At 38.7% G+C, this 20,999-nt stretch overlaps 1 protein-coding gene across 19 annotated transcripts in view; it reads left to right on the forward strand.

Annotated features, from left to right (window-relative positions):
- Window positions 1–20,999, forward strand: part of slo (calcium-activated potassium channel slo) — a 265,894-nt gene that overhangs the window by 16,480 nt on the left and 228,415 nt on the right. For all 19 annotated transcript variants that reach the window (XM_065227090.1, XM_065227092.1, XM_065227075.1 and 16 more), the window contains exon 2: window positions 11,667–12,286. In XM_065227090.1, coding sequence (XP_065083162.1) covers window positions 11,957–12,286 — 330 coding nt within the window. In that variant the 5' untranslated portion in view covers window positions 11,667–11,956. The remainder of the gene's footprint in view (window positions 1–11,666; window positions 12,287–20,999) is intronic.

The raw sequence follows: 20,999 nt of genomic DNA on the forward strand, positions 1-20,999 counted from the left end.
TCGTCGTCGTCGTCAGGGACCGCGACCATACGTACACGCTTAGATTTGGGGTTATGCTGCAACGTGCGATGTGGTGATATGAAACAATATCGGTGCCAGGATCAACACCTGAGCACAAGCACAGCCAGCGGAGAGCGAAACTGACCTACTACGAGTGGAGGAGAGTGTCTCGTCGTCGAATTTTCTTTGCTCCTTATGTTATCTTGGAGCTGGAATCTCACAGAGCGACGGAGAGCGAGAAAATGTGAGCTTCTCACCACTCTGTGCTGCCGCGATTCGAATCAGGGTTGTGTGTAACCCTGCGCCATCGTCATAAAATAAAAGCACAGGAAGTGTCTGAAAGTTGGAAAACTCGGACAGACGAGTGATTGCTGTACTTGCGAGTGGAGGTGATTTGCCGTTTTTGCGAGGCTCTGAAACAATGGTTGAACTTGGTGTGTCAGTGATTTTCCTGCTGGAAGAAGTGGAAATTAGTCCTTTCCTGGGTGCTTTTCAAGGGTGAAATGTCCGGAAAGAAAAGTGCGAACGGTGCCTTTGTTCCTAAAAGTGAAAAATTCAGCTGTCAGTAAGTGAAACGATGACAGGCCCAGTGAAACTCATTTGCGAAAAAAAGCAGGAAAACTTTTCACGCCCTCATTTTTAGTTGCCGTGGGTTTGTGCTTTTGGGGGGGCCAGCGTGGAAGCAAAATTTGCACTGAGCCCGTACCGAGTGCATTTTTTTGTTGGCCAAATTCGAACAATGTCGAACATAATGAAAGCCCTCACTGTTTTCATACGCTTATCGTTAATCGATAAATAACCTTACTTCCATCCGAGCAGCGTTTTCCTTAGCAGTCTCCTTCAAAGAGCTTAGAGAAAAGGAAAAATCCGTTGACTGGCGCTACTGGTAGGCATTGCTGCTCGTTCCACCATTTGCACCCACCATCCTCTTCCTCCGTGTACCCCGACTGACGAGTGTCGTCGCCTGCTGTGTGTGACCCCACGACGACAAGTCGGAAGTTATGCTCTTCTTTCTCTGCCTTCAAAAAGGTGAAAGAGGGTTCGATTTTCGGTTGCCTTCGTTTGTGTGTTTTTTTTTTCTTTTTCGAGGCACCCCCTGATTGTGTCAGAGGTGACGGTGGTCTTTAGCTCGCTATTCGCATCGATGTCCTAGGATGAGGCTGAGTTTTTTGGTTTCCGTTGAAAATGACTTGGTTTTTAATTTGTCTTTTCTGGGTCAAATGTCGAAAGATGGAGAATATGTTCGTTGAATTAGATCAGGGTTGGTTTCTGTGTTCGTTGTTTGGGAATGAACATTATGAACCTTTCAAACGATGTCTTGACCGATTATCTTCATCGACTTTCTCGTTTGTTAATAACTCAGCTGCATAAACAGACGTTCTGGACTCTAGATAAGAACCTCGTTTATCAAAACAATAATAAGCGACGAAATCTGTTTGCATAGCCGTGGTTATCAAAGGAGAAAATCGATGAAGAGAATGGTTCAATGTGGATAGGACCTTTTGAAATGTTCATCTAGACTTAGATTTAGGGCCTCCTCGATAGAGCAGTCAGGATCGACATATTATAAATATAAATTTTCTCGATTTCCCTAGAGCATCGAGCTATGTAGCTACATACTGTACTAATGCAAAAATGATACACAAGGATAAGGAAACTCTCATTTACCAACAGTGGAAGTGCTCAAAGAATACTATGTTGAATACCAGTTGGGATGTAAGAGCCAAGAAGAAGTTGAAGAATAATAGCTACAAACCCTCCAGCGTCCATTGTCTTCCTTTTTCATGTGTGTAAAAATCCAATTCGTATCCGATTTTGATGATACTGGTAGCAAATGAAAGCTATTCTCGTTTACTTAAGGATAAGTTTCTATGAAACAAGTATTGATCGACTTTCTCTTTTGCTTGGCCGTGATTACTGTATTAGAGGCAAGATAATAGCTTCTTTTATCTAACTGTGTGTTGAAAATAGCTGTAAATATATATACATGGCCGTGGGAATGCAAACATAGATTCGTCGTAGAGAATCTGTCATTGTTACTTAGGAAATTATCCATTGTTCGGCTTGATTTATTTTGGTGTGAACCGCATTAATCCAAAGTGACCACCTTAGTCGATTCCAAACAAAAAAGTAATTTTTATATGATAAAAACATTTCCCCTTAAACGCATTTCCCTAAAAATCAAGACGAGGCTTGGTAGCTCAGTGGTTACCGTTTTTGCTTACTGAGCAGAAGTTCGGGAGTTCAATCCCAGGCCCGTCCCTTACCACAGTTGAATCCTGATCTAAAAATAACCCACCTCACTAATACAACTATCCTCCCCGTGAAAGCCGTGGAGATGCAGAGGTGTATTTGGTCTCTCTAGCAACAACGGATGTCGAACTAATCATCCTTCCCTCCCCAAAAGACCATGAGGACGTGGTCGGCGCTGTGATTGATCTATAAATAGATTGAATTAGTGTGCTTTTTACATTGAAGATGGAAAGCTAATCCCATGCACCATCTACGTGGTTCTCTGTGCAAGTTCATTTGTTCTGATCAATCACGGAGGAGCAACTACGTAATGCACGGTCTTAAAAAAAAACATTTCCCCAAAACGTGTCTCAGTGGTACCATAGAGACCACTGCCATACCATAAGACCACTGGGTCCCGAAGAAAATCATTATTATTTTTGGCTCACTCAGTACCAGAACAACGGTCCCAAGCAGTCCCAAGCTATTTCACTCACCCCTGCATGTTCTGCATGAATCCACACACCCCTGATGTTATCTGTCAAACTTTCATAGCGAATCAAAACAAACATAGTGTAGTAATAGAATTTCAACTAGAATAGGGTACGTTAATCGTTTGCTTGGGACCAATAGGCTACTAAAGTGGTGAGCCAATTTAAAATCGTTAGTTTCGTATTGATTGGTGGTACCAACAACATCCCAAATAGCGATGTATAAAAATAAATTATTTTACTTTTACGGTTCACTTATGGGCGCTGGAGGGTTAAGCTGTACATATATGGTCTGTTCCCGTACTTGCTTGTTTGCTTTTGCTGTAAGTTGCTGTAAGGAAATAATATGCTGGAGCAAGTACGGGAACAAACTTTTGATTTTTGCTATACATAATTTAACAGAAAAGTAAGTATGGGAACAGACCTATTGCGTCTTTCAAAAGCCCTGTTTTGCGTTTTTCAAGCTCATTCGTGACTTTTTCCAATCTAATCTAATCTAACACCAACACAGCCAGTTCTTGAAAGCATCCTGGAAAATGATATATATATATATATATACCTACATCATTATTCTTGTCTATGTGATATATGATTCACATCGAAGATGCGTCACACATATCAAAATGGGCAGGCCTAATGTGCAGCATTTAAGGGGCAAGATTATTCAGAAAACATCGGGCCTGTTTAAATCCAATAAATGGATTAAACGTGGACATCTCGTACCGTACGTTCCGATTTTGGTAATTATATGATTGGTTGGTCGTTGGAAGCATCAAAGCTAGAAAGGTTAAGTGATGCTCCATTTTCTTCTGACTGTTGGGGCATGAGCATTAACTCTTGTCCTAGCCTTTTATGACTAATGGATATAGCGCCATTACTCGTTTTCTTAAAAGAGAAGAGGGAAAGGAAAAGGAGAAGGACAAAGGGAAAAAGATTATGTGAAATCTATGAACATATACAATATTTTTGATTTGAAATATACAATTTAGAAATACATAACGGGGCGGTGGTCACACTGACTAGGGTTCGCTGGTAGATCCTTTACAAGTAACGCACCACAAAAAGGTGATCTCTCAAAGTTACTGGTTTGAAAAGGTAAAAATTTACAAAATGGAATGAACTCACCACGTTTAGCCAATTGAACCTGAAGACTGCCTAACATGTGTTGATGTAGAAGTCCAAATTGTAGACAAAGCTTGACGAAGATCAACATGACCTAGTCCGGTTTATGGTAGTTGCGCGGAATGTCTTCCTCGACATCCCGTAGCCCTATTAGTTTTTTATATCCAGAAATTCGAATAAGTTTAAGTCGCAGAATCGTTCTAAAAACTAAAAAATTCGTTGCGTTGCGTTCGGAGTAATTTGTAGATTGCACACTGGCAACTGCCATGTATCTACGTTAACGTTCTTATACTAATTTCTTAAGTAAAACTATTTGGGAGTGAATAGCTTTCCATTGCCGGCCAGCCCCATCTTCTCTGTTACAGGAAAGCAAGGATATTGTTGGTGTACCATCTATTTAACGAGAGGCCAGCGACTCACCGACGCCACCATATAAGCTACGGAGTTGGGTCAAGATTCGCTTAAGCAGGCGATTGAGAAATTGTTTTATTTTGGAGGGGCTTGGGAGTAAACCCACGATCTTCTACTCAGTAAGCAAAAGCGGCAGCCACCAAGCTAGCCGAGCTCGTCAATTTAAACCCTGGGAAATAATTTGGTAAAGTTTTTATGAATACTAATAGAATTATAATATGAATAGAATAAATGAAGGATCTCACCCGAATGATCTGTAATTAGCCCGCCTCTTCGTGATTCTTAAGATCACTTGATCCTGATAATAACAAAATCAAGAAGAACCTCTAGATGTTGACTCACGATCCCCGTTCCGATCAGCTCTAACTGTTCCACTGTCAGATTCAACCATTCTAATACGCAAAAACACATTTTCGCAAAAAACTTCACAATTTGTTAAACACAGGAGCAAAATTCAAACACGTCACTTCTTCAGCGCGGCCTACTTCGATCTCAAGCTCATTCGTGACTTTGCCGGGGATGAAATTTAAAATGGTAGTTTTCAGATAACTATTTACATGCTTTTCGATACACATTCAAGATTCCCATAGTACGGTTAATAGGGACCGCACCATGGGAACCGGCATTAACGAATACACGTACCATATAAGATTTGAGCTAATTCGGACCAAACACTGATTGTACGGCAAATTGACCAAAAATCGAAATTATTTCGTTCCGGTGGTTTCAAGAGGTGGGAGACACCTATTCTAGCAGACTAGAAAGTGTTCAGGATAAGAGAGAAGCGGACTGGTTTGAGCTGGGTACTGTGGACTCACTCGACATGCTTGTCAACTGTCAAACTGTCAAACGGGAGCCTAACGTGTCCACTGGACAATTGTCCAGTAACGCCTGGTAGATTACCTTTTCGTGGTGGGTTACTGGCATTAAGATTTACCACCGAAGCCTAGTTCGAACTACTTCAACCTATGGGAACAGGATTGTTTTTGTAATCAAAGGAACATATCTTAGTCCTTTTTACTTGTTATGTCTTGTTGATGGTGAAACGACTCGTTTTTTTCCACCGAGGGTGAACTTGAAACAAGGAAAAAATGAGTTAGGTAGTAATTTTTCATCTACGTGATTCCTAATATTGTATTTGCTGTTCTCTAGTTTGAAGTGGTTAAGACTAGGATTCTGATGCATGGTCATTATCGGTGTTATTGCTTGATTTTGTTTCGAAGGACTGGCAAAGGGGCGTGCCTTTGAAGGATGATCCAACACTCCGAAGGGTGTAAAGAGAAGGACCATTCAATTAGAGTCGGATCCTTGCGATAAAAGCAAGAATGACAAACCGAATACTTCATCATTTCTCAATAGTGATGGAGTAATACGACATGCACTAAACTGAGGACACGGGGTATACCACAGTAGATTAAATTAATGGTCGCAGTGTATTTATGTCCCAAGCAGATGGAAACACAAACATTCAAGAGCCGTGCACAATGCATCCGGATCTGATCCTAAATCTATTGGCTAACTGTCATATTTTCCATATCGGAGAAGATCCGGATGCATTGTGCGCGGCTCTTCAGACGGCGCAAATGTGGTTACAATTCTTATTTATCGTCAAATATTGTCATGGCATAGAAAACATAATTTTTCGTAACATATTATTGATTGTATTAAGCTCAACGGCAGACACCGACAGGCTCTTCAAAGAAAGGTTAGAAACCAACAGAGTTTGGATTAATCAGCTGGGTTTTAAATTCCAATGAAACATACTCTGGTGAAAGAAGAATGGAAACAAACTTTATTAGAGTCAAAGGGGTTTCGAGCACTCCTGGCTCAGAGTTTTTGGCAGGGTTCAACGGAAGAAGAGCAAATCAATTCGATTCTTGAGAAGATTTTCAAGCAGGTTTCCATTGACTTGCAAAATAAAATCGTCCGCAGTACCCAGATTTTGAGCCAAACGAACTGCCAAACCCAGAGCCAATTGAGCAGTGCCTATCTTGATTGCATTGGCCCTCTCTAGTGCAGACTACTGGAAGTGTCCTATTTTACTCGTTTCATCCCATTCTTGGACGTAATTAGCAGGGTTTCAAATGGGACTGCCGGTGATCTACAACCAGCAAATGCTTTGAATTATATGGTAGAGTTTAAATGAAATCAACTTGAAATTTTCCCACGTTGTGCAGACAAGGAGAATTTCACTACGCTCATCTGAATACTCGTTATTCAAGGATATTTTTTAATAATTTTGTCACTAGAATTCAGACGTAAAGAATAGCAATTTCTATGTCAAAATGTCAAATGAATCGATTGGAGCACATATCTCGCGTCACTTTTCAAAAGGTCCTAAGTAACAAATTTAAACAAATCGAGTTAAGCGATACAAACTATTGCTCTTCTATCATTGTATGTGATACAAAAACACCCATACAGATTTATTTTCATTTATTTAAGATAATCATAGGTCAAAAATTGTCCAATGTACAGTTTGAAATGATGGGTTCATGATTGTTACTTCGGTCATTCGGACTGTCTAACATGATTGGTGCTCATTTTCTAAAGGCGGGGCCAATCTAAAGTTAGGTACTCTACTCTGAAGTCCAATGTAACACATATTGTTTACGTCATTGAGAAAAATCGCCCACTTTAACATGTCCGATGTACAACTTGACTAGTCAAAACGTCCCAGGTCAATAACGGCGCCGGCCACATCTTTATGGTTATCGGGGAGGGAAAGGATTGTTATTTTGACACCCGTTGTTACTAGAGACCGAGTATACCTCTGCATCTTCACGGTTGTCACGGGAAGGGAGTTTTTGTTAGTGGGAAGGGTGAATTAGATCTGGGTTTACATTTGAAAGTGATGCGATATTTTAAAGCCCGGCAAGCAAATGACGCACCCCTATCAACTAAGTAATGTAAAGGGGCTTGGGTTATAACTCACGACCTTCTGCTCAGTAAGCAAAAACGGTCGCTCTAAGGCCATCGTGCCCTTTACATCACAAAAAACTACGACCGATGATCGTTCATTATCGGTTACAAGAAGCTATTAACATGAAATGACATCCTCGAAAGTAGTTAAAAATGTCTTCTGAACCGGATCAAGCGTACGTCACATTTGTCTAAAAATATGTACTTTTCCGAATCGTTCCACCGAGTTATATTATTAGCAATTTTCTTCAATAGAGGCCTGGGATGGATCAACTTAGTAACGTAACGAGGCTTGGGTTTTAACCCATGATCTTCTGCTCAATAAGCAAAAACGGTTGCTCTATACACATTTTGGCTCATATCATGGTACAAAACGAATCTACGCAATTCCGGCACCGCTGAGCAGCTCGGCAATAAGTTTTACTGAGATTTCAGCATAAAAATGACGCTTGCACCAGTATTGGCCATAGCTTACTATTTTGGCCGTACTTCAGAAAAACGATTGAATTACAATCTTGACAGAACTCAAGGCCTCAAACTTGCATAAAACGTTAAATATCGCTAAAACTTGGCCAATATAGGAGCGTTTTCCCTACTTGATTTTTTTTTTAATTTCACAATCTCCAACATTTTTCGAAGTGCGGCATCTCGAATGTTTTTGTTTGTCTGACAATTTTCATTTTTTTCAATAATTCTCTTTGAATCATTCCACATTTTTCTCGGAGTTTTTGTCAAAGTGTCTGCAGAATAGATGGGATTCTCTCTGGTGTTCCTTTTAAATTTTCTCTATAACCCCTATACTACATTAACAATAATATTGTATGAAGAGAATCGATCGTGTTTATCGAAATGTTTATCTAGATATAGTTCACTCTTTGATTTTCCATACGTCACTAAGAGAACAGAAACTTCCTGTTCGACATACCACCTAATGTCAGAAAAGGCAACCAACATACATTGGATTATGGTCGAGGGGTGAGGCAGTTGCAATTATTACACATGAAAAAAAAATAAATTTAATTACAATAATTACAGTCAAACAAAAAAGTTCGCACATTGCTTTAGCTTGTAGATACCTATGGGAACACGAACATAATTGTTAAAACAAGTTTTGTTTTAAATATCTGTTGCAGCTTTCAAGCATCCCTCGTACTGTTTATTGAATACATTAGCTGCCTTTTCTGATTTTCGTGGAATTCCATCTACAATTTATCTTTCTATTCTCAGCCATTCTCGCATGATCTCGTTTAGATTTCCTTAACACACTTCTGCTCACAATTGTAACGGGCCTTTAAACGCCCTAGGAACTCTCATTTGTGACTCAATTAGAATTATTTTTGAACTATATTCAGTTCTTAGATTCTGATTCCCTCAATTGTTACCACAATTCACATGAAATTCCACGGTTGAAAATCACGTTAATAAAAATTAAAAAAATAACTTGGCATTCTTAAAATTCAGACTTTTCTTTAAATTTTTGTTAGAATACTGGGAATTCTCAACATTAGAGCTTCTCTAGAGTTTTAATCTGAATTATTTTTAGAATCCTCTTTGCTCAGCTCAATATTAATTTGAAATTTTTCTCAAAATTCCGGCAAAACTTTTTGTTAACATTCTCACAATTCCCATGGAATTTTCCTCAGAAATTCAACTCGTAATCATTACTACTATTACCTAGAAACTTTTTAGCATTAAACTCATAATAAACTCCTCTAGTAATGCTGTTAAAAAAAATTCATTCTCATTAGATTTTTTTTGGTACCATCAGCAGATTCAGATTTGATTGGAATTTTGTCACAATTCTCTTAAAATTCATGTCAGAATTTCTTTGGAGTTCTTGTCAGGATTTTCTTGGAGATGTAGTCAGAATTCCCTCGGAATTGTCATTAAAGTTTCTTCAGAATAACCCTCAGATTTCTTTTGAAATTCTGCTCAGAATTTTCCCAATTCTCATGGAAATTCTTTGAAAATTCTTCTTGATGTAGCTATGTAAGTTCATCCAAGTCCACGTGCCTTGTAAATTTTTCACCTGCTAATTGTTTTCCCTTGTGAGTCGTCGTCTAAGTTGAAGTCGTGTTTCTCGGCACTAAACAGTATTGAACGCAACAACCACCAAATGAACGGTTTCATACTCCCATAGAGCAATTTTGGAATCGGTTAACTGATTCCGGATATATAGACGGAACAAGATCTGATAAGCACGGATTTGAGGATCTAATTCTAGATTTTTCTCTAAGACATGTTCCTCAATAACCTGTGAACCGAATTTGTGCAACAACCACCAAATGAAAGGACTCATGGTCCCATGAAACGCGATTGAAATATTTTGGAATCGGTCAACTGGTTCCGGGGTTATGGCCGGTACAAGTTCCTGATTGTACGGCCATGATACTATATTTGACCTGAAACGAATAAATCATATCATGTGGCATATCATATCACATGAGAATGAAAGAAAAACAGTTCAATGGTAGTCATTTGAATTGCCCAGGACAACACTGGCCACATCCGGATAGCTCTCAGACATGTTCCGAGCAAGTGTAATTGGAAACAAAAGATGTTTTGGACCAGGTTTCACATCAACCCTTATGACCTATTCCAAAAGGCTTTAAGATTGGATACTGGCTTCCTACCACGAATGATATAATAGTTTAGGCACAGAACAGAAGTTGAAGTGTGAACGAATCAGTGTATCAAAAAGGGTTACACAATTTGTGATCACCAAGTGTGGATGCGCTTCACACTGGTTTTCTATGGTCATGCACACCATCAAAGCATGTTGCCCATGTAAACTCCAGGTAAAGCTTGCCTTCTACCGCTAGGTGCGCTAGTGTTCACAAAAATAAATGGTGCTACTTTTGGATCCGAAGTTCCTTTTCTGTTTCTGTGCTTTAGGGCCATCATGTAGCTCTCACTTTTTCTTGAACCCAGAATTTTTAGTGCACCTATTACATATTTTGCATAAAAAGTATGTAAAATTTGTAATGTTTCACCGCCGAAAAGATTCTGTAATGTGGTCTTCGGCAGATTTTATTTTAATATTTTTGTTATTTTTTAAGTTCGTTGAATTTTTGAATCAAGTTTCCCCAAATGCTCTGCGATGAGAAAAAATCATCTCGTGATGGTGTTATACGAAAATATTTATTCTAGAAAAACACGTGCTTGTGAACATTTGATATTCATGCCATTTGCTTTGTATGTGATAAAGGGTGCGGCAAACTTACAGTTCGGTTCGTTGCCCTGTCCGGACGAATTGTTTTTTTTTTTTAAATTTCCTAGAGTATTTCTTGCCCAATAACGTACGAATGAAAACGGGTAAAGCTTTTAAGGTGCTGTTCATAAACTACGTACTACCGTTTTCGGGAGGTGTTAGACCGCCCCAGCCTCCCCCTTAAGTGTGATCCAGTATGACATTTGAACTCGTGACCTTCAGCGTGAATGAAACATGGATGCTAACCACTACGTCAGGCCCGTTCCAACGTTCAAGTTGGGATGAAAGTAGTAGAAGAAGAAGAACGATAGCTTCGATCGTTTATTTAGACAACTTAATTCTTTTGGCTTTTTCTCCTCCTGACAATAGAATTGCCTGCGTCAGTGCCAAAAAGAGCCATAAGCCGTAATCGATAGCGCTGATAGCGCATACGAGCAGCAGCTGTTGTATGATACCATACACAGCATAGGTACTGATTGCTAGCGAGCAGTCCAGCTACTTGGCAATGTTCCCGAAACCTTATGTAAAAGCTCGTAAACTGGTATACCTCTGTATGTATGTATATCGGGATGTACTGGGTTGCAGCTGCTGTTACTTCCGAACCGAATTTTCATTTTGTTTTGGGCGATTAAGCAGAAGTTGTTCGGTGACGTCCATGCATTAGACTGAGTTACATAAATTTATGTTCAATAAATAGAATGCCCTTCCTGAATGCTTGCGAGGAATGAGTGGTTGAGAATGATCCAAGTAGGTTACAGTTGATTTTCGTCCTTTTTTAAAACTTTTTTCGGGAAACAAAGAAAGACATCGCAGCTGTCAGTCATAAAATTGCTAAAATTGAGATGCTGTGACGTGAGTAGGTAGTGAATTTCCGTGTCTGTTGTGAATGAAGAAAAAATAATCAACTAACTTTTATCAAGACATAAAACGTGCAACGTAAATAATCAAAAAGTGTTGATGGAAGAACGTTTCTGAATAATAATAAAAGACAGAAAAATGATACCATCCCAGCCATCCATCCATAGTTAGTGCGGATACTCTTGAAACCGAAGAAGAATTTTATCGAAAAATGAAGATCGGGGGAAAAACCTTTGATGTGAGAGAGCAACATCATTCCGCGAGATGATGACCCGTTTGTGTGAGCGTCGCAAGAAGCGAGAGATTTTTCAGAAATGAGCGAGAGATTGGAGATTCGGACAATCTCCCGGCGGGAGCAAGAGATGCATCAGTGGGGTTTTTGTGTGTTTGTCATTTTTTTTTCTTTTTTCTTTTTGCAGGAGCATAAATCCCATCAGAGTGAAAAAAGAGTGTATAGTGTAGTTTTAATAGAGAAGAAATCAGAAAAACCTTAAGATTGATAAAAATAAAACTCAAAAGGTGACGAACGGAAGCAGAAATTCAAGTGAAAGCGCGCATCTACGGTTCGTCTCTGAGGGCATCAGATCATCAGTGACCAGCGGCGACGGCGGTGGCAAACCGTTGTGAAATGTCCAATGATTAGGAAAAGGGCGACCAGTGTGGAGTACGACGGATACGTTACGGATCCCCAACCGTTATCTGCTAGGGGATGTCGGGCTGTGACGAGGAGGCAGCAGTGTTGACCACAGAGCTACCTGCAACCGACCTCGATGAATGTCTCAAAGTGCGGAAATGGTGGTGTTTTCTATTATCAAGTATATTCACATTTTTGGCTGGACTGCTTGTTGTGCTTTTATGGCGGGCCTTTGCCTTTTTGTGCTGTCGAAAGGAGCCCGAGCTAGCGCCCAATGATCCGAAACAGAAGGAACAGAAGGCCTCCCGACAGGGAAAGCAGGACTTCGAGGGTACGTTTATGACCGAAGCGAAGGACTGGGCCGGTGAACTTATCTCGGGTCAAACCACTACCGGAAGAATCTTGGTAAGTACAAACGATTGACATTTCTCTTGTATTTTGGTTGTGGCAACAACACATCGGTTGGCGAACCGCGGTTAATTGAATACATATTGAACACTTTGGCACAGAGACAGTCCGTGCTCTCCGGTATAATCTCTCCCTCACGTGATCCGGTTGCTTTAAGTGGCAGCAGAACGTGACTCCCGGCTGCCAATGTCGGCGTTCCATTTTTTATTTTGCCTTGCTTCCTTTCATTCTACGAGCTGACACTCTGTTAAAACTAGATTTGTGCACTGTAAACATCGGTGTCCTATACGTCTGCACAATGCATGCACTACTGGATGAGGAGCATGAAAGTGTGAGTTGGTGGCTCACCCCGACCTCGATCGTGTGGGGGTGGCAGGGTGCAATGAGAACACCAACGGAAACGGGAACGAATTGTCAAAGCCAACAACGAGAAACGTTTAAAACACTTATGACAGTTTGAGCTATTAATTGGATTTGCTTTGGCATTTCGCGCTTTCGCGTATATCGTCTATCGCAAGCGAGCGGACAATGTACGGGGGGTTCCTCTTGTGCGCTACTTATATGGAAGAGAAAGCACGTGTTTTTTTTTTAAATCTGTCAAACGGGATTGTTTCTTTCATTAGCAAAAAAAAAAGAGTGTTTATCCATTTCGAATTATCTCGCACGACCACAGCACAACCGTATGTCAATCGAGCTTTGACGGATGTCTTTCGTTGCTTGCATTTCTATTCGCAAATCAGATCTTATTGTCACAGAAAGAATAACAGAAGTGTCAGTCAAAATATTGAGATATTGTATGTGGATTTTTTTAAACTGTTCAACTTGTTCTATTATTAGGTAGGTAGATGAGCCGAGGTGGCGTACCACTTGACTTGTGACACCCATTGAGTATATTTTTCTTCAACTGAAAATGTGGTTTTGAGTTAAGATGACGGATATTATTCCTTGGATAATGCAGTCAAATTGTAAGAATCTTATTGTGCTGGTTCCTTATGTGTAAAAACCCGTAATGTTAAAGTCCCCACCCACTTAGATTATTTTACAGGAGTCAGTATTACTTTTACTGGGATTTTGAATTGCTGAGTCGATAAAAATTGAAATGACCGTTACGCGTAAGGAATCAAGCAAATCGATAAATTTTAATTGTTATCATTAAATGGGGTTATCAAAACAAAGTCTGTAAAATTTTGAAGAAATTTTTTATATTTTTGAATTTTCTACAGATTTTTAAACTTTTACCGAACAGTTCCGCAATTAAAACCTCAGTAGGTCCTTACTGACTGCATTAGTGTGCAGTGTATCTAAATAGGTGCATATTCATAATTATCAAGGAATTGTCCTTGAATTCACCAGACAATTCCTTTCAAAACCTCGTAGTAATTTCCTTGGAATTTCGTTGATACTATCCGAAGCATTTCCTTGAAATCTTTTTTTAAAATTCCTTTGCAAATTTAATGAGAAAATCATTTTTTCTCCAATCCCTCCTTAGAAATCCCTTGGAACTTTCTTATGACTTTCCTTTTCTTTTCTTTTTCTTCTTATTTTTTGGGAATTATTCACAATATTGTTCTCGAAATTCACTTGAAGTTCTTTTCTGAATTTTCCTTAATATTTCTTTACAGTTATTCTCAGAGCACCCATTAAATTCTGCTTATAATTCTTTTGAAACTCTCATCAAAATTCTCTTGGCATTCTTAATAAAATTCACCAGCTATTCTCATCACGAATTCCATAATTCTTCTCAGAATTAACTAGGAATTAAATTCAGAACTTCCTTATATCCCTTATTCCTATTATTCCAATCTTATATCCATTGGGCCAACGCTATAGCCATTTCCCCTACATGAAAATTTTGAAAAAAATACCTTAAAAAGTGATTTTTGAAATTGATAAAATAATCTGGAAATGTCACTAATCGGGGAAAAATGCACCCATTTTGGGGTAAAATACACTACAAAAAAGGTGCAAGACGCACCATAATGATGAGGCAAAATGCACCCCAACAATGGGGCAATATGACTCTCCTTGCCGTCTTATAAATGATCATGACCAATTGAGGCAGAAGAACGTCTTCGTTTTTGACTGCCTCCACACCGTTCGAAAAATTCATGTAAATTTCTGCGAGACATTAATCGCAATATCACATAAATTAGCAATATTGCCTGCAATATTGTAAACAATTTCGCTGTTTATGCCAAGTATAGCTCAAAATTAAACGAAGGGAGATTTTACGCCATTGTTAAAATTCAGAATGTTTTTTCTGTGCAGTTCCGATCGTAGTTGATCAAAGGTCCAATACCGCTTAATAGACTTCGGAACTCTACGGAAATTTTTTGAAAAAATAATAAAAGGTAAACAAAGCTTGTTTACTAAAAGATCATATTGCCCCGAATTTAAGAGTGCATTTCGCTCCGAATGTATAATGAAAATGTGTTTGATCATAAAATAGAAATACATACTAAAGTTTATCGGTATTTTATCAGAAAGATGTGGCTGTAAGCTCATTCAAATGGGTAATATCTTCCTCCGACGCTTAATAATGCTTGAATCGGAAAAAAATCTTAATAATACGAAGGACAAAATTACTTTATCTGTTACACTAACATTGGATATGGTGTAAAAACGTACAGTTTAAATAGCACTTAAGACAAAAATTGTAAAACGGTCTACACTGATTGACGACAAATAAATAAACAAACTGGTATTAGATTTTATTTATTTCAAACAAAATTTTAACTTGTATGGTAACTACTTTGTTATGTATATGTTAGGCTTAAAACGAAAGAAGTTCATCTTGCCCCAACGGTGCATGTTATCCCAGGTACCCCTAATCAAGTTCAAGACTTTTAAAACAATTTCTATATCTCTCTTTGTTTACAATTTGGTCTTATGACCCATCCAGGTCGATAGCGTTCGTAGGGACCTTTTGAAAATGACTTCTCAGTAAATTCTTGGGCTTTGAAAATATGGGGTCTGGAGCTTTAAAAAAGTAATCAGTATCTTTAAACCGTACAACACTAGATGAGAGGTTTGCGTATTTCCTCAAATTACTATGCGTTGAAACTAGTAATCCTATATATAGAGATACGCAGAAATATTATCAGACAATTTGGCAACGTGATATGTTTTGTTTACAAAAGCTGCCAACACTGGCCGTGGAGTAAAATGTTCCAGCTTTGTGCGTGACTTTATCGTTGTCTACGGTGTGAGTTTGTTTGAACTCTCAGAGAACTGGTGGACTATTTTTGCCATGTTTTGACCTAACTGAGGTAGTGAAACTGCAACGAAGTGTAACAATGTGAATTTTTTTCCAGTTTCCAGAAAACGCTGAACATCGCAAAAAAAAATGTCGAACTGCCGGCTGATTTGCAATGCTTCTTACAGTACCACTTCGAGCACAAGCAATTGTATTTTGCTAAACTAATTAAGATATATTGCTGAAAAAAAAAACAAATATTGCGTACAGTTTAATTGCGCACTTCACACCAAACTGGACAAATAAGCGCATTTTCACTTATGAAAAAGGGTTATAAAAGTGCGCATTTTCTTCTAATCGTCTTGGTGTCTTAAGTGCACTCATTCCTTATAATAAGGAAGCAATAATTGCTCCGAAGACACCAAAAATAATTGACGGAATCGTGCATTTTATCACACTTTTTGAATTTTTGAGGCTGTCCTGTTGCAGATGCAATCAGCAATATTATCCGAACTGAAAAATCTATAAAAATTATCCATTAACAATGTATTATATTATTGTTAATTATGACAAAGCTCTCTTATGTCATACGCATTTTACTGCGTGTATGTACTTATGTATTAATTTGCATTTAGTTTGAGTTTATATCTCCGGATTACAATACTTTTCAAGTCAATAAGAAATTCTTTAAATATTTTCTAATCATAATGCTCGTTTGGCTCACATTTTGACAGTTATCGGTGCTCGATTGGCTCAAAATAGCCGCTTCCGCGAATCTCTATATATAAGATTTCTAGTTGATACCTTCTTAGCTCAAGCGCAGGGCTACTGTATACCTAGATAAACATTTCAAAAGGTCCTATCTGCATTGATCGATTCTCTGCATCGACTTTCTCTTTCGTCAATAACTCAGCTGCAAAACCTTTCCCTGTTGTATTTGACGTTTTGGACGCTAGATAAGAACCTCCTTTATCAAACTGTTATCTGTTTGCATAGCAGTGGTTATGAAAAGAGAAAGTCGATGAAGAGAATTGATCAAAGCAGATAGGACCGTTTGAAATGTTCATCGAGATATGTCCCTTGAATTCTGGCAATGTTGCCAGTCTTCTTGATATGTTGTCTTCGCTTTTATATAATCAGTAATCAATCCGCAGCTATAGATTGCTTTCAGATAGATAACACACTGGGCTAACTGATTCATACTTATTTTTAGCTGACCAGGGATGACTGCACAACGTATATAATCGATCAAAACATTATCGTTATGATTAATGGTTTCTTCTTCGAATGTAGTTTAAGTTTAATATACTTACAGCTTTAAAAAATGCTTGTTGTAGTTTTGCTACTGAAGACGAGACTGAAGATGGTTTACCCACAAATATCTTCAAACATTCGCATGTAGTCACGGTTTAAAAAAAGTTGTTATTATTGAATACGTTTACTTAAAAATTGGGTTATTTTTTGAGAGTTGTGCTGGGAAAATTCGGGGGAAAAACAGGGACTTTAAAATGAAAAATCACTGGCCAACGGCTTCAGGGATCGGATCATGTTGATGGATTTGATATCAAGGGCCCAAGTGTTAAGTCCCCTCCCTGGCGTCTGGGATCAGGGATGCCATTATGCCAGGTTTATCTCAGATTACCAAATTTTTTAACAAGCTCCACACAAAATGATATGTCGTCAATTCTGCAATTTTTTTTGGTAGGGAGATCACTACTTTATCGAAATCGATTAGAATTAAAAAAAAAATAATAATTGAAGAGGACGTCAAGGAAATGGATTATTTTCGATTACTGGGTTTGAACCCACTACCCCTTACTTTTTGCGCTACAATATTTGGGTGATTATATGTAAAGATCGAAGATAACGGTCTATGTAAAGATCACATAACGGCAACTCTGGTTCCAACCTACCTGCTCGTTTTTAATTTCGTCACAGTTTTGATACGATTTTTATTATTGTTTTCGATTTTCATTAGCCATCGGAAGTGTTCTGAAGTGAAACATCTGGCAAATAATCTTGCAACCCGACGTTGCTTTTGCTTAATAATTGTTGTGCAAATTGTTCTAGCGATTTGTGATCTGTGCAAAACGACTTCACTTTACCCTTATACATTGTATGTGAATCGTGTTATTTTGTGCATTAATAATTAAAATGCAGAACATGGCTGTAAGACGCCCATAAAGTCTTCAAACTGCAAGCAAAAGTTCCCTGGTGGTCGTGTTGTTCCATTCCTTGGGCCGGTACGCTTGCCATGTATCAATTTATAAATATTCAATTGAGCCGAAAATATTTTTCTGCCAAACAATATTTATGCGATTAGATTGAATTGCCCCACCACAGCACCGCGCGATACCCTCGTAGGTTTGTTTGCATGCGATAAAGGCCGACCGGTTTGACCTCGTCCTGAAAGTGACAGGGACAGCTGCATCTGCAATTAAATGGCAATTAAAATAGGCCACTTTGCATTTGGGGCGCGCACACCTTGCTTGCACCGCACAGCTTGGGTTGATGCGAAAAATTTGAAATTGAAGACGATTGAGAGTTTCTGATGTTACACCGTTTCGGAACTAATAAATATCTTCCATGTTTAGTGTGATAATTTACGTTTCAAATATTAATGCGCGATGCTAATAGACCTACATGTAGGTTAAATAAACAATATGCAAGATACATACACTGAATAACACGCTTTCCTTACGATCCTCGGCGGTCATATTTGTAAACAGATCGAGCGGTAGATGTTTTCGACACCGGCAACACAAGTGCGTATGTACCTAGATAGATAGCAACTGGAAATGACGGCGGATGAGTAGCGGTGGAAATTGAAACAGCTTAAAAATAGATCGTATTTGTTGTTAGGAAATACCAACCGTCTCCACTGGGTGGGTTGTGAGCTACCAAGCGCATACCTACGCGTTAAAAATATTAGCAAATTTAAAGGAACGTGACTAGGAGTCAAAAACCGATTTCACAATTGTAAAGTGCAGCATTCATAACAATGTATATCTAGCTTGCAGGCAAGTTGCAGCAATTTAAATCAAATTTTGCTACCCCGTGAAGATGATGGGAGGTCTAAAAATACTACCTATCTACCTATCTGGCGTTCCGCTGCTGTGCCATCATCGTTGTGGCATGATTACTGAGCTGTGGCCTGTAAACAAAACAAGACCGGCAATCCACTTGTGAAAGAGTGAAACCTACCCACCGATATTCCCGCCTGATGAGAGCTGCGGTAGCATCAGTGAGCAGTGGCCATTACGACCGCAGTGGCCAAATGGTGATTGTGTATAGAAAAAAGTAGGAAGACTCGGGAAAACAATCAAGTGTTAACAGATGTTTATTAGGAGCGGTGCCGTCGGAGTCGGACCGAAGTGAACCGAAGAGGGCTATAAATGCGATTGTTTGAATGACCGCGGACCAAATGTTTATAACTAGATATGCTTTCACTGCAAGGGGGTGGTAGATCTGAGAGTGTATCCACGTTGCAAACGTGTGAATAACCCCATTGCTCGATTGGAAAAAGTACCCTCCGGCAGAAGTTGTTTACATAGCGTTGTGACTTTATGGGGGGATAGGCTATTGAAAGCATTGATGATTGATTTTTGATGACTTGTTTACAAATACTTGAACGTTCATTGTGAACTATGTGATGGGTGACGTGGTAGTTGTCTTGAATGGAACTGCATTCTAAAGTGGGATTTATATAAATAATTGCTGGAACCTGTTGCTTCGTATAATAGTCAATTTTACGAAATGACAAAGCAGATAGTCAAAGCATGTTATGTTGGGTTACTTCCGTCTGTTGTTGATTCAAGAATTGAAGACTCAGCTGATCAGAAACGTCTCGTAAGATGCGTAAAATGGGTTTAATCATACGAATTGTGAATCCTATTCGGCGCCCAAACAGTATAAACCATTCTTGACCTATGGGGATTTCCCGATAGCATAACACTTGAGCCATTTAAAAGTGGAACGAACGTTTTGGGCTATTACAGCGCTCCTAGGTGACAGAATTGGAAAATCCGGACGTCTACGTTTTCACATTATCAATAAAAATAAGTAAAAATACTCAGAGTCAGAGATGAGCTGAGAAAACAAAATGCTATTCTGCAGCAGGGTTTGATATAAAGTCAATTCTATTTTTAAGCAATTTTTTTCGCCTCTATTTTTGATCATGTGATTTTAAAATGCAACCGAATTGCATGCAACTCGTTTTAAAAAATCACAAAAAAATGCAAAGGGGTGTTATTAAAAATGCTGTACCGATCCTGCATACATTACATTCGATTTCACGCTTCGCGTGCCTCTTCGCTCCCACTATGGCAGCGGCCTTATTCATCAAAATTTTACGAGATGAACTAGCTAACGAGCTAAAAATTTCGCTAATAAAGTTATAAAAAATTAAAATAATCAGAATGTTTATTTTTTAACTTCGACGAACGATTTATAAGAAAGAGAATAGTTTAACCACTTGTGCAGCAAAAAAATAATTTTGATATCACATCAAAGTAGATGCACTTCAATCGTGTCAATAATAATATTATTATTATAGGTGTAATATTACTTGCCAAACGGACAAAATTATCATTTAAACAGTGCATGAACTGACATTACGCTGATTTTAATGCATTTGTTTATTTTTGTGGCCATAAAAATTACATGAGATCTTCGACATGATTGAAGTGCATCCTCTTGGATGTAATATTAAAATTTATTTTTTGTTGTGTTCCATCAAAAATTTTTGTGAGCCGATTTTTCTCCAGACTTCTTCCGAAATTTTCTTTGTGACTAGCCTCGGTAGTTTCTTTTGACTCAGAAGATAATTCCGAATTCTCCCAGAAGTATCTTCCAATTTTTTACGGATTCATCAGAAGTTCTTCTGGTAGCTTCTTTTGACTTCTACAGGGCGGTTCATCCAACTTCTTCAGCAACTTTCTTAAACTTTTCATTGAGCATTTTTATTTACAGTCGGGTGTCCTTATTCCCGGATGTTCTTTGCCCGTATTCCATTATTCGGATTTCTAGATGCTCGAGCTTCGGCAGGTAGAATGCTGACCGGATATGCTATCATTTTCAGTGAACTAACGGCGTCCAAGAATACGGACGAAAAAACCATCCGGGAATAAGAAATCCACACTGTAGTCGATTTTAACTACCACTGAAGTTTTTTTACTTCAACGGAATTTTCTTCCCAATTCCTTGATAAGTATTTTGTGCTTCCCGTGGAAATGCCTTCTTATGTTGCCAGAAGTTTATTCTTGCCTCCCCTGGACATTTCTTCTAGCTTCCCTCGGAAAATTATTTTGACTTCTCCTGGATCATTCATTCGAAGTTTCTAATGACTCTTCTAGGAAATTTCTTGTAGCCTTCACCCAAAAATCCTTCCTAAATTGTTTCCCGGAAATTGGTTCCGATTCCCGAGAATCGGGAAACACTCATTATGGTCAATTTCCCGGGAAAGGTTTCCCGTGATTTCCCGGGTAGGAAACACTGCGCGAGAGCATGTTTCTG

Source organism: Ochlerotatus camptorhynchus, unplaced genomic scaffold (genome assembly GCF_037179485.1).
Source record: "Ochlerotatus camptorhynchus isolate MF236.1 unplaced genomic scaffold, CSIRO-AGI_Acam_v1.1 ptg000266l, whole genome shotgun sequence".
In the NCBI taxonomy this organism is placed as follows: domain Eukaryota; kingdom Metazoa; phylum Arthropoda; class Insecta; order Diptera; family Culicidae; genus Ochlerotatus; species Ochlerotatus camptorhynchus.